The 15,255-nt window shown below is 28.2% G+C and overlaps 1 protein-coding gene across 1 annotated transcript in view; it reads left to right on the top strand.

Annotated features, from left to right (window-relative positions):
- Positions 1 to 13,665, top strand: part of LOC119666688 (homeobox protein aristaless-like) — an 86,107-nt gene extending 72,442 nt beyond the window's left edge. The window contains exons 4-6 of the mRNA XM_038075970.1: positions 8,364 to 8,553; positions 9,726 to 10,347; positions 13,182 to 13,665. Of these exons, the coding sequence (XP_037931898.1) occupies positions 8,364 to 8,553; positions 9,726 to 10,347; positions 13,182 to 13,593 (1,224 nt within the window). The 3' untranslated portion in view covers positions 13,594 to 13,665. The remainder of the gene's footprint in view (positions 1 to 8,363; positions 8,554 to 9,725; positions 10,348 to 13,181) is intronic.
- Positions 13,666 to 15,255: the final 1,590 nt, after the last annotated feature.

Raw genomic sequence — 15,255 nt, forward strand, 5'->3', positions numbered from 1 at the left:
ATCTTCTGTAGAGTACTTATTACATGGATTCCCGAAAAGTTCACAAAGCAACACTGTTTTATTGTGTACTGCTTTGCTTAGTCGTTTATCAGTTAGTCAGCATCCATATGCATAACAAGTACATGTAGAAGTAAAATAAACTAAAATAGTAAATATAAAAGGAAAAGTAAAAATAAATGTAAGTAAATATATTACATCGTTCAAGTCCACAGAATGATTTCCGGTCCACAAGCAGCGAAGGCATCTTCTGCATTTTTCACCATTTTCTGGTGAGTTTGTCTGCAATTTTTTGCCACAAGTTCCACCAAGATCCATATTTAAAAAAACCATATCTGAATTTTTTGACAAAGAATAATGAGTTTTGCATGGCAGTCCATTATCAATCTTGATGTCTCCTGATTAGAAAGCTCCTGATTTCTGCCTCTCTAGGATAACAAGGACTAGAACCTCTGACTTAATTCGCAAAAGCAAATCAGAGGTATCTAGGTTAATTTGTGTCTTCATAGAACACTGGTCCATAGGACTGCATGGAGCTAGACTTGGCCTACCCTGTAGTATCTCTTGCAGTGCGCGTCTATCAGCTCTCGAAGAAATGACACCAAAACACTTGATGTGTATTTGTCCAGGTCTGGCCAGAACTGGGGGGCCCCATTCTTTAATTTACTCGGCGTTAACTCCAGCATCAGCATAAGCATAAGCCAGTTTCTTGCATTTGTAAATACTTCTGGCTGGTTCTAGTCTAACCTTCTCCCTACTACCCACTATTACTAGGTTTTTGTGGATTCGAAACGGCTTTTTAGCTAATTGAGGAGGACTTGTCCTCCCTCCACCACAACTAACTAAACTAACTAACTTGAACAGATACGATTTTTTCTTCAATCTCCCTACATATCCTTTTAAATGTTCGTTATGGGTTTTATAAATGTAATATATAAATCCTACATATAATAAAAATATTATATTTTAATTTAATTAAAATAAATCCTATTTAATTCTTTACATAAATGTAATGAATTTATAATTAAAGACATATTTATTTATGCTTTAACTGATTATCATAACTTTCCCTCATATAATACTCATTAAATGATTTATTCCAAATTATTTTACTTAATACAAATAAACACAGAATAATAAGTTTCAACACTCATTATATTCTTCTTAATGTATAACAGAATTCAGGATGGAATCTTATAGAATAGCTTAATTAATTTCATTTAAAAAGAAAAAAGTATTAATCAGTAAACATCTCGAGCTTGCACTCAGTAATATAGTACCATTTAACTGCAGTTCATTGCGTTTAACATTTGTATCAGAAATATTATGTACTCGTATATTATTTTATATCCTTTCAATATCCTTGAAATATGGTTTCAACTTCAATTGCATCATTTACCGACAGCTATTAATAAAGTGCACCTACCAGTTATGGGATGCTACACGGCAACCGCAATTAGTTGAAGTTCCGGTGTAAATGAAAATGCACTTACATCAATCCAAACAGTTCGATCTACACACTCAAGCACAGACACACACGTAACCAGTATGTAAAGACCTATTTAATTGAATATTGCACAGGCGAATGACTGTAGCACCTGCACAAATAAGGAGGAGCACTTCCGGTGCAAATTTGCACAATATTTTTACTCCAGAGTTATTAATCGATTGCGCCTATTTAAATTTCTCTCCATAGTTTTCTTTTTTTTTTTATTTTTAATTCATTTTAATTTTTCATAAAGTAGAGACTGACAGGAGCCAAGAGGCAAGAGGTAACAAAACAAATTACAAAATGATATAATTCAATGAGAGTTGATTAAATTATCATGTTGACGACTTCACAATGGCAGTGCTGTTTTGACAATTGACAGTGCAGGATTTTCGACGAAAACTTTTCTAGTTGTAGCACATATAGGTCTCGTTAAGGGTTTTAAGTTGTTTATTTACTCAAATTAACGTTATTTAATTAATACTTTGATTCGTCTTAAGAGTGAAGGAAAAACACTATACACTTTAGACTACCGCTGCAAAGTCCGCTACTGTTTCTATTACTACGCTCATTCCTGCTAGTAATACCAACGTTAATATATATAAACTGACTGTTGTTGTAGTCGTTGCTACTGCCGTTGTCGTATCTGCTGATATTCATGTTGCTGTTGCTGTTGCTGTTGTATTCGTGTTCGTATTTGATATTGCTGCTAGCATTTATGTTGTTTTTGTTAATGATTTCTGAGGCAATGTATTAGGAGTAGGAGCCTTACTTAACAACAGTAAAGCAAACTTGATCCTGTATTTGTGCACATGCATATGATGTGATTATTATGCTTATGTTGTCAGCAATGTTCAGCGTTGTTTGCTGCCTTTATTATTGTTATTGCTCTTGATGTTGTTGATGAAATAACAAACCGATATTAATTTAATTTCAAGCTTACTAAATTGCTATTTCGAATTAATGTATCTCATAAAAGCTTGCATCTTGTGCTTCATTATAATTATTGCAATTACTTTCATTGCAAAATAATAACACAAGTTTAATGCAAATTTTGTATTAAGTTAAATTATTATTCAAATTATAATACAACATAGAATAACAATGATATTTGCCTCAGTTAAGAGTGAATATTTAAAATATTTTCGAAATATTTTCTTTACATATTAATATTATAATTATTGGAATTCAATTATGACCATAAAATAACATCAAATTTTTCAAATACAATGTTTCAGTAATTATGATATAAGATAATCAATCAACATCCATATTCTCTCAATTTACCGATACTGAATCTCCTTATCTCTTTAATTATACAGTTCATTTATTTTATATAAATAAGAATAAAGAGGTTTTTCGAACAGTAGTACACTACAACAAGAAAAATTATTTACCATATATATTATTTCAATTAATTGAAATTTTGTCTGACCATGCAGCTGTTTGGAGTATTGCCAAATACCCATCATCAATGGTCTTGGATATAATTTTTGTATTTAATTATTCGTAAATAATTTTTTGAGACTGCAAGTACCAGGTATTGAAATCGTGCCCTGCCAAATTTGAAGCTCAGAGTCAGCGCACCTTAACCAACTGACCCAAAGCCGTACTTGACTTTTATGCTCGCACATTTTTTTGGAGTTTTGTTACTTTATTGTGAAAGTTTTAGTAACAAATTCACTTATTGTGTTTTTATTGGAACGAAATCATAAACCGCTGTAGAATAATTGAATTAATTAATCATATTTTTATTTTTAATTGTTAAATTTCAATACTATTCTGCTTGTAGAGGATTTATTTGTTACATGATTTATATATTCTTTCTTCTGTATAAGATATAAGAATATAAATCAAGCAATTGGTTAAAAATAAAAATTTTTATCTTAATTATTTCATTTATTTTTAACATTATTTGATAGTATTACAAAAAAAAGCTAAAAACTTGAAATAAAATATTACTGTCTGCTCAAAAAAGATCTAAATCTTCTAACATATACATATATGAAGTATATATCTTTTAGTTAATCAACGATCTTCCACAGCCATATTTTGTATTTTAATGAAGATTTCGGCTGCTGATAGAGTTTTTGGAAGTCATTGTACATTGTAAAATACCTAGAACTTCTACTAAATCTCTGTCAGTTAATTTTCGATCTGACAGACGATGATCTACCAGAAACATTTTTTATATTTTTATGAGAGTTTCTGGTGTTTATATTGCTGTGGACGACATCGTTACTAATTTTTATAGTTTCTACTACTTTTTTGATGTCGCAGAACCTAATGAAACACCTAGTACTACTACTAAATCTCTGTCCATCAATCGACTATCTTTCGCAACTATTTTTTTGAGACTTTTTTCCCAAAAAAATTGTGGAAAAATCTTTTATAGCTAAATTTTGTATTTTTACGAAGATTTCTGGTATTGATATTATTCTTGGACGACCTTTACGTGGACCGTTGTCAAAACTTGTATTTCAAAATTATTTCCTTGTAAAATAGAACATATTTATTATTTTGATAAGATTTTCCATTGCTTTTAATCCTTCGCCTACAAAGAATTTTATTTTTTCAATTATTAATAAATACACTGACATGTCAATTTTAAATTGTTTGTAAAGTAAAAAAGAATTGCCAGATATAAATAAAATTTCGACTGTATTCCTCTTTAACATGAATTATTATGATGAGATTAAAGTTTGAGTGATAGTATTGATGATGTATATGTCTCTGAGAATTTATTGAAGAATTCAATAAAGTTTATACTATATCATTGCTAGAAGAGAAAAGGGAGAGAGAGAAGAAGGAAAAATAGTAAAACAGAAAAAAATGTGCTGAATGAGAAAGTAAAAGTAAACGATGGAGAGAACAATTCTTTTAAATATACAAATAATTTTGTTTTTTATAATATTTTAATTTGAAATTTAAACTAATATTTAATGAATTCATCCTGTTTTAAGAAAAAAGATGAGAGTGAGAAGAGAAAAATAGAGTATGACAGTAATAGATGTGCTGAGAGAAAAAGTGAAGGATGAGTAGAAAAATTGTTGTTAAAAGTTTTGCACACCAACTGCATAAAATTTCTAAAGCTAATGCCTTCTTTCAAAATTTTTAAATATATAATTACTTACTAACTGAAATTTTAAGAAAATCGTAGTGAACAATATATAATATCCACATAGTATAAAACTACCGATATGTTAGCAGCGATTATAGATGATAATAACAATAGAATATCCATTCTGGGAGCACTGTATCTTGTATGCTCGATTACATATTTGTTAGACTCTATGTGACTCTGATAAAGATCTTTAGTATCCATTTCAAAACGATTTTACACATATTAGGGTTTTTGAAATGCATGTTTTTTCGATTTTAGTTTCCTCTAATATACAATTTTTGTCGTTTCTCGGACTGTGGGTACACTTCCCGAAGTTGAAGCACAATAGAAGAATATACGCTGTATTATTATTATCTATAGTTAATATTATATAGTATTATTATCTGTATTATTATACAGATTATTATTTGTAGTATTAGAATCTTCTTTTTATTAACTGTATTTATTTGTTTTTTATCGCTTTCTTTTGTTTTGTATTACTCTAAATAATATAAAATATATGTGAATACAAACACTTATTTAATTTATTTTTTACAAAAATTAAAGTATATTATAATATATTGGGACTTGACGTATGACTGTATACTTTATACAATACATATCAAAATATATAAATATTTGTTTTACTGAACGTTATTATCTTTGTTTAATGAAACTAAAACCTAATATTACTTACTTTTACTTTTATTTACTTAATAGCATTACACTTTCTTTTCATTGATAAGGATTCATAAATATTTTTGCTAATAAAATAACAAATAATTTTAATAATTTACAATCATTCATTTTACAATAAATAACATTAATGAAATAACTAATATTTCACAAAAATCCAAAATTCTGTCCATCCTTTCCCATAGCTACACGTGCGAATTCAAAGCATAAATCCAGACTTCCACTAAACTCTGAATGCAAATTTATCAACTTCTGAAAATATAGACGGCGACCATCAAAGTTGTAGGTATGGAATAATGTGAAGTTGGTATGAATAAAATGGTAATATACTTGTGTATATATATACATATTTAACAAATTATGCAAATTTCGCTAAGAAGCTAGGGAATAGCTCTACTCCGATACCATTCTCGACTAGGCTGTGTTAAGCGACTGATTTGTCTGTCCAACGTTGTAAATGGCAGTTCGTTGTATACTCTACACTTTACACTCCACTCTTAGTCGACTTCACACTTACTTAACCTTAAAGTATTCGCAGCGATTTCCCATACTGAAATTTCACTTAGCAGTAAAGGATTCGAAAAATATCACAGCGCTGCGTGGCGGCATTTATAAATATTTTCGCATAATTTTTTATTTTCTTTCGCATTTGTTTGTCTGGGTAATCTCAAATACTACAAGGACATGAGTGCCCTTTTTTGAAACTAATAGCAGAACTAAACGATTTGATGGACCAGAAAAATGTTGACTTCATCTACTACGTCTTTTGCTGGTTTTTGACATGACTCCAACACGACTGTCTGCATTCGTTTGCGGTATTCTTTCGTCCTTCCTCAGTTTGTATGATGATTACTGTGAAGTGGGGTGTCTGCATTAAAGGGAATCAAGGGATGAATTGACTGGAATGGATTTTTCCTTTGCAAATATTGTTAAATCCTTTTATTGAGTATTGCATACTTTTGTTGGCCTTCAGTTCGAGTGTGAGTTGATAGTAAAAATAGTTCTAAACAAGTATGTTTAATTTTTTATGCTATTGTGGTATAAAAAATGTTTTATATGCATATACATACAAATTTACATATTATATATATGTACTATTTTTATATCTCTTGTTACTGTTCGGTCATGTGATTAACTTTTAGCATTCAACAAACAAATCGGTTAAATGTTTTGGAAGATAATCTAATTTGGTCACTTATATGCAAAATGTGTTTATTATTTGCTATTATGTTTCTTAGTCGTTTTTTTATGAATTCCTGAATTCCAAATAAAAACAATAAAAAAAAATTAAATGATTTATTCACTGATAAAGAGTGGGGTTTACAGTTTTATTCTTGAAAAAAAATAAAACAACCACTTGTATTAAAGTAGTAAAAATATTATAATGTGAAATGTTGTTATATATAATAATAATAATAATTTGATTTTACAAAAAGTTTAAAAAAAATTAATCAAAAAACCAGAACATTTGAATGGACTTCTAATGTTATATATATATAAGGGTAATATAATGCCGACAGTGAATTGACGAATGCTCAAGCCAGTTTTGGGCTCCTTCTACTCATGACCATGAAGACATATAATGCAGAGCGTCAAATCTCAATTGGGAATTTCTACAATTACTACTACTTTAATATTTTTTTAGGTTGTCCATAAATTTAAAAGATAACCTTATTGCAGAAATAAGGTAAAGATAACGTAAAGATAACCTTACGTATGTGAATACAGATATTTGCTCCTAAAAACTAAAAATTCTGAGCAAATATCACTGAGTAAAACTGTTTTTATCACCGTAACAAAACACAGAAAGTCTTGACATCGTGACTAATAGTGAAATAAAATTTTTCTCACTTTCTCTTTTTTAATTTACATTAAAACTATAATAATAACATTTTTCATGACCATGACTCTTTGTATAATATGGCCCTAAAGGGACTATGTAGGCCGCCTATTAAGTCTGGCGCGTAGACAGTATTCTCAGATGAATTTTAACATTTCTGTTTAAAAGTTTGAGATTTTTTAGCATAAATATCATTACGATGTTTTAATTTACGCGCTCTTATTGCGTTTTTGTCATCGATTCTAAATTATGTCTCTAAGAAAAAATGGAATTAAATAATAAACATTTTCGTACGATGATTCTTTACAATTAACCAATTAACCAGAAAAGAACACATCGGTCAACTTAGTTCGACATTCGGTGCTAACTAACAAACCTTTCAAACTAACCTATAATTTAATATCCTTAAAATCGATAAGACTTCTGATACTTAAATTTTGATAAACTTAAATACCTGGACAAGTTTGGAAACAGTATTTTTTTCGTGGACACCACACAAATTAAAAAACATTTTTTTTATTTGATAAATAAGCTTTTTGCCTCTTCAGGCACAGAAGATAACCATCGAAATTTATATAAAATGTATAGTTAAATAAAACCAATGTTTTTTATGTTTATTTAAATAAAAATAAAATTGACCTAATAGCTTAAAGAACTCTATCCCTTCTTGTGAATGAAGAGATAACTCTATTGGGAAGGACAATCAAGACTACAGCATTCTAAAATACTTTTAGGGACGTACAACCTAAAACGCTTCAAGGACTGCATAGAACAAACAGATATAACCTAAGAATTATTACAGGATTACTAACCGGTCATTGTAGATTGAATAATCACCTAACAAAGTCACATATCCAATCCAACTTAGACTGCAGATACCTCAGAGAAGAGAGAGAGAAACTGCATACCATTTGCTAGGGAAGTATCCGGTACAGATGGACAAGCGGAAGAAATATCTAGGAGTGTATTTCATGGATCATAAGGATTCGAGACTAGAAAAGATAGGCTCTATACTATCTTTCATAAAAGAAATCGGACTTGGAGAAACACTCTAATCCGAATAGGGAACAAAATAGACCTTTTACATCGCAGTATACTATTTCTTTTTTATGAGAATAATAATAATAATTATAATAGTCCGTAAAAAAGCCTTAAAATAAAGTTAATTTTTTTACATTAAAATTAACAATCTTTTTAAATTTTTTTAATTTTCAAATAAATATTTATTATATTTTTAGGTTTGGTTTCAAAATCGTCGGGCTAAATGGCGTAAAACTGAAAAATGCTGGGGACGCAGTACGATTATGGCAGAATATGGTCTTTATGGTGCTATGGTGCGACATTCATTGCCACTACCGGAAACTATAATCAAATCAGCCAAAGATAACGATTCAGTGGCACCGTGGCTTCTAGGTATGGAGAACAAAAGTAAATGCAATAAAAGTATCACCAAATTTATTTAAATTATTTGAAATAATTTCTAATTAGTATTACTAATATATTACATATTATAATATTAAAGTATTAAGAGTATATTCAATAGAAAAAAATTACGAGACAATCATTTCCAAAAACCAAAGTTAGAAAAGTTAAGAGGAAATAATTGTGAACATATTTGAAGTACATGACTTATTCCATAGCTAACTACTTTCCAAGTCATATGTTGTATAACTCTAATAATCAAAAAAGAGGAGCTATTTAGAAAAGTACGAGTATCTACACCCTCAGTAAAAGTGAAAGACGAACTCAAACCCAACGTAACCCATAAAACTCTTGCCAACCACAAAGGAACTTGTACAGAAATGACTTTGTGGATTTGCAGCTACACGTACAGATACGAACGAGGGGTGCAAATAATATTATTGTCCGCTGCTCGGAAGGGAAGAAGATAAACGATTTTTATATCTTTTACTTGTGCGGTACTATTATTTATACCCTCCGCATTCTTTTGTTGTTAATAATCGTTTAATAAATGCAAAATAGAAAAATGCTTCACTCTGACTCAGATACAACAAACCGATCAAATGGAATTTTATGGATTTCTCAGTATACACCATTAGTGTTGTTGTTGTCCTTGTCGTTGTTGTTGTTGTTGTCAGTATTATTGTCATAGATGATGATGAGCTCTTTGTACAGTCCTTATCATAAAATAGTTTGGGTGTTACAAGCAAATTAATTTTTCAATAATAGCAACCTCTCTGACTCTACTATGGGTTTGTTAATTTTAAGTGGCTTAAAGCGGATTAAGTCAGAGCAATGCGTACCAAATTAACTGCCGTCAATAGAATTTTAATAAAACAAATAAATTAGATTAATGGACTTAAGTCAACAAAGAAAAAAATTTAATAAAAAAGGAATATGAGAAGAATTAGTAAGAGTAATATGAAAAGATAAAAGAGTTATTGTTGACATATGTTTGAACAAAATTATTCCTTTTAGTAATGTCAACGTAAGTGTAGATTTAAAACGTGTAGAATTCAAGAAGTCAAATGTTCACATATTTTAGAGTTAATGTTCTACATTTAATTAAGTACTTTAAAACTTTTAAATAATATATTTTTAAAATTTAAGCTGACATTTATTCAAAATTTAACTCACAGGCATGCATCGTAAATCATTAGAAGCACAAGATGCTTTGAAAGATGATTCTGGTGTCAGTGATCACGAAGACTCTGCTGGCTCGAAATCGAATGACGAAAATCGTCGCTTAAGCTCTTCAACTGAATCATTAAATGTTGTTAGCCCAGGACCGCAAATATTGCATCATAATTCTTCTAGTGCTACAACACCAACTGCTACCTCCTCGTCTTCACCACATACGCCACACATCGATCTTAGTAGTCCTTCACCAACCTCACAACAACAAATGCAGCAAACTTTACATTCACATTCTACGCAATCATCACACCAAACCCCGCAACACCATAATATTCATCACTTTCAGCATACATCATTACCTCCACCTAATGCACATCCTTCGTATCATCCATTGTTGGATGCAGCAAATGCAAGCGCTGGTGCTGCATCAAGTAAGGAATTTCATATGATTATGAATACCGCTGTAGCCGCAGCAGCAGCTGCTGCTGCTGGTGGTCATCATTCTGCTCATGGAACTAGTGGTGGTCCATATACACATGAACAATCGGATCCCGATGCATTTAGGTGGGTGCATGCAAACACCAATGGAATTGAATATGATAAAGAACGATTTTCAACAATACGGTGATTTCATTTTATTTAATTTTATTTAGAAATCATTTAGTGTTAAGAATTTAAAAATTGTGTTTATATATATGAACATTTATTTATAACAATTTGATTATAAAAATTTTTAAATTTAGATTTAAATTGTAATAATGCTCTTTGATCACAAAGCACACAAATAATTGTAGATGATAAAATTATTATGAAAGGAATTTACAATTAAAATGTTTGGCAAAAAATATATTTCAAATTTACAGGGGAGAACAATATTAATAAGAAAATTCAAATCCATTGATTTGACCCATATTAATCAGAAAAAATAATTTTATGCGGGGACTCAACATTATCGTTTTGGCAATCTGAAAACCAATCAAAAAAGTTTCAATGCTGTAAATGGCTACGATCTTTCATTTCTTTAAATAGAACAGTTTTCTTTGATATAATTGTTGGGTTGGCTTGACAACTTCGGCGGAAAAAGAAGGTTATGGAGACAGGGCGTAAGCAGATATTTTTGAGAATTAAAAAAAAACACTTAAGCAAAAATAAATAACTAAGACTTTGTAACAATTATTTATCACTTAAGATTATTTTATTCATATTCATTATTTTATTCATAAAATAATCTTCTTTCAGAGATGTTTAAATAACCCTATATATATATCATAGCAGTTTCAAGAAATACTTTCTACAAAAATTTGACATAGATTTATAGAAACTTTTCAGTTTTCATAATGAATTATTCCGAAACTATTCTTTTGTCCTTTTTTAGATATTAGTTTTATTGAAAAATTTTAATATACTTTCGATATGCCTTTGAGTTTTGTCTTGTGGATATTGTATCTATATTCGCTTTTTATTATTATGTTGAGGCTAGTTGAGTCAGTGCACTTGAGCACTTTTACAGTCTTTTAACTGCGACGTTTGTTCATAAATCTAGGCCTTGATTGGATTATTGTTTATAACTTCATCAGACTAAGTAATAATTGACTTCAGATCTACATACTACGCCGAGAAGCCTATAGCCATTCTGTGATTCGATAACGCGGTATTAGTAAGCCAATTCACCAAAAAATTAATACGGTTAGAAACTTGATTAGCAGAGTTACAAGTCTCAGTGATGACAAGTTTATGGATGATAACAAGAAACAAATTAGACAGATACTTATGAATAATAATTATCCTAAGTATTTTATAAATTAAATCTTTCTGTCCTATAAATGCACAAAAACATCAAAAAATACAGTTGACAATGTCAATAACAATAAACCTAGATGTAAGTTCCCTAATATACCGGGACTCTCTCAAAAAATATCAAAATTATTTAAACAAGAGGAAATAATTGATATTGTACTTTACAACTTGAAAACAACAGGAAATTTATTCTCAAAGATTAAAGACAAAGAAAAGAAAGAAAATTTGTCAAATCTTATATATAAGATCAATTGTAATGATTGCAATAGAGCTTATATAGGAACAACCAAACAAAGATTGGCAAAAAGAGTTGGTGAACATAAAAGTACGTGTAAACGTAAAGATGATGGGAAAAAAACAGCTCTTTCTGAACATTCTATTTCTAAAGGACATAGTTTTAACTTTGATGAAGTAATAATTCTGGAAATTGAAAATAATTATCATAAAAGATTAATGAGTGAAGTTATTCACATCATATTAAATAATGAACAGGTGGTAAACTACAAGAGAGACACGGATAATTTTAGCACACTTTACTCTAATTTATTGGATAAATACAAGCTAATCAAAAATAAGAGATAAATGAAAATAAAAGTCAGCTGTTAAGTTTCTTCTTATTGAGTAATAAGAGATATAAAAAAGAGAACGTTTATTATTATCAATATTTTTGGCGGAATATTAATATTAAAAAAATTTTTTAGTTTTGTTATGCTCGTTATTTATGTCCAAAAATTGTTTATTAATTTTTAATGTGTGAATTTTAATTGTTTTAATTTTTTATTTTTATTTGTTAATACAATTTTAATTATTAATGACTATTGTGGAACAGGAAAATTATTGCATTTTATAAAAAATAAGGTATATATATTTGGATGTTAGTATTTTATCTTGAAATTAATGTTTGTTATTATATAGCACTGATGAAGTTCTTAATAAAGAACGAAATATTTGCCAACATTTTTAAATAAATGCGTTTAATTGTTCGGGTCTGTAAGCTGATAAAAATCAAAATACAAAACAAAAAAATTAGTAAGCCTGTCAGTTTTCGTCAATAATTTCATGGTTCTGTCCTTTATATATTTTTTGATGCATCAATCTTGAGATCCCTGAGGATGTCATTCATTCTAATGTACCATGGTACCTTGAAAAGCCTTCTCAGAGCCTGGCTTTGTGCAATTTGCTTTTTAGTATATTAAAATTTTAAAATATTTTTATATATATAGCGAGTATCTATTATACTATCTAAACTTAAAGTTTGATTGAAATGGCAAAAAAAAAATAAATCATTAGATAAAATCAATAGTAAAAAATTAAATTTTAAAAAATAGATTTAAATAAATAAATTAAATTTAAATAAATTTTTAGTGAATATTAATAATAATTAATAATTAATAATAATATTAATAATCCAAAAAATATTTTCAACATTAAAAGAAAATAATTTTTTATTATTTTCTTTTGGTGGAAAATAATAAATTATTTATTTAACAAATTAAGCTATCTTCAAAAATTAACTTATTAATTGTAATTATAGTTTAAATTTTTAAAACGAATTAAAAAAAATTTTTTTTCTTAAAAAACTATAAGAATTTGTATTTGAATTTTATTACATATTTCTGTCATTTATACTTAATAATATATTTATTTTATCTATTTAATAGAAACAATTCCATTGCCTGTTTACGTGCCAAAGCGCAAGAACATCAAGCACGTCTGCTTAACAGTGGCCTATTCTTGCAGGTACGTTCTTTTGCTGGCCTACAAAATTCAACATTGAACTCACCAAGCCACACTGCATTAATTAATAATAGCACAACAAACAACAACAACAACAGCAACAGCATCAACAACAATAATTGTGATATGAAAATTAATTGCAATAACAATAATGAAGAGCGTTGCCCACCCAACGCTGTAACCATGTGCGCCAATTCTAATAGCAAAAATAACAACAACAATAATGATTTGTGCTTTGCAAATGGCGTACAAACATCACAACAACAACAACAGCAACAACCACAACAACAATTTAAAATGGAGCCCATTTCGAGTCAAACATGCGGCGAACTTTGATATTAAAGCTAAAAACAAAAAGCAAAGCAAAGTCAAACAAAGTAAAACAAAATCAAGCAAAAGAAAGCAAAGCAAAGCCAAATAAAGTAAATTAAATGCAAATAAAAGAAAGCAAAGCAGGTATCAAAGAGGCAAAAAGAATTTTGAAACGAATTTATATTTACTTATTAATTAAAAGTAAATAAAAAATAAAATGATTTTAATTTGTAAAACAAAAAATAAAAATAATTTCAATTTTTAATAATAAAAAAAATAACAAAAAAAATTTTTAATTCAGATAATATTGAATGATCTCAAAACAAAAGCCAAAATCAGACATAAAATGTCAAATAAAATGTCAAAAAAGAAAGTCAAAATCCAAAAGTTTTTAATTATTTAAAAACTGTAAAAATTAAATTTAAGAAATAATTTGTTTAAATAAAATATATTATTAAAAAAAAAATAATTTAACTATTAATATAATATTAATAATAATATAATATTTAAACTAAGCACACTTAATAAACTTTTTGCATTCTATATTAATTAAAATTTATTTTTATAGAATTCTTAAGAATATCGCTAATAAGTTATTAAAATTAATTATCTATTATAATTAATAATTTATTATATCTTTTATAAATAGTTTTTCTGCAATTAAAATACATAAATTCTTTCTATATCTTCAATTTTATAAGTATTAGTAATTAAATTAATTTCTTGTAAACAATTATAAGACTTATTTATTAAAACAGAAAAAAATATATTAAATTTCTAAATACATCATTATAAAAAATTTAATTCTACTTTAATGCAGTTTTAAGTTATTGTAGTTTTACTTTTTAATTTAATATTTATTTTAAATACTTAGTGTTATATTTACTCTTTTGCGATTTATAGCATAAATTTATATATATTTATACCTTGTATATAATATAAATTTATAAGAGAGAGTAAGAAAACTAATTAATTTTAATCGATTTAATATTATTGCATAAACATTTACGTATAGTTTCAATAATAGAGGAAAAGAACAACAAAGTAACAATTAAAAACTAGTATTGTCTCACACAGATCCATAAACTAAGTTTGGGTTTCATACACAAGCTGTTCCAGATCCAATAAGATAAGACTAACCTTAAAAAAAACAAAATATTTATTAAAAATGTTTTTTAATCCAATGGATCTCGTCTAAAAAAGTATACAAATCTTTTAATTTGCTTTTTTATTCTGGTCTATGCAAAATATTTCTCTTCTAAGTTAAAACAGCGCTGGAGAGTCTTAACGAGTTTTTCACAAGGGTTTTATATAGTTATCTGTTTGAATAGTCTATAGTATGTCATTTGAAGTCATTGGTTTCATCGGTATAGTGTTAATATATTTAGAATTCGTTAATAACTTTAATTGTGTAAGTAGCCAGAAAAAGCACCGAGCCAAAACAGAAGCATAAAACGGTCCATCGATAAGAAAAACGCTTTTTCTGGCCATGATATCTTTAAGCGATGCTGCACTAACATGTAACAAAAATCAACTGCTTGGCTTTTTATAATCCGATTGTTTTTTTTGTTTTTTTTTTTTTTTTGTAAACAAACTCGTTATACTATTAAAATTCTGGAAGCAGTAAAAGTCTCAAATAATGTTGCCCAATCACTATCTAACCATCCGGATCGAACTCACTATGAA

The sequence above is a fragment of the Teleopsis dalmanni genome, chromosome 1 (genome assembly GCF_002237135.1).
Source record: "Teleopsis dalmanni isolate 2A chromosome 1, ASM223713v2, whole genome shotgun sequence".
Lineage (NCBI taxonomy): Eukaryota > Metazoa > Arthropoda > Insecta > Diptera > Diopsidae > Teleopsis > Teleopsis dalmanni.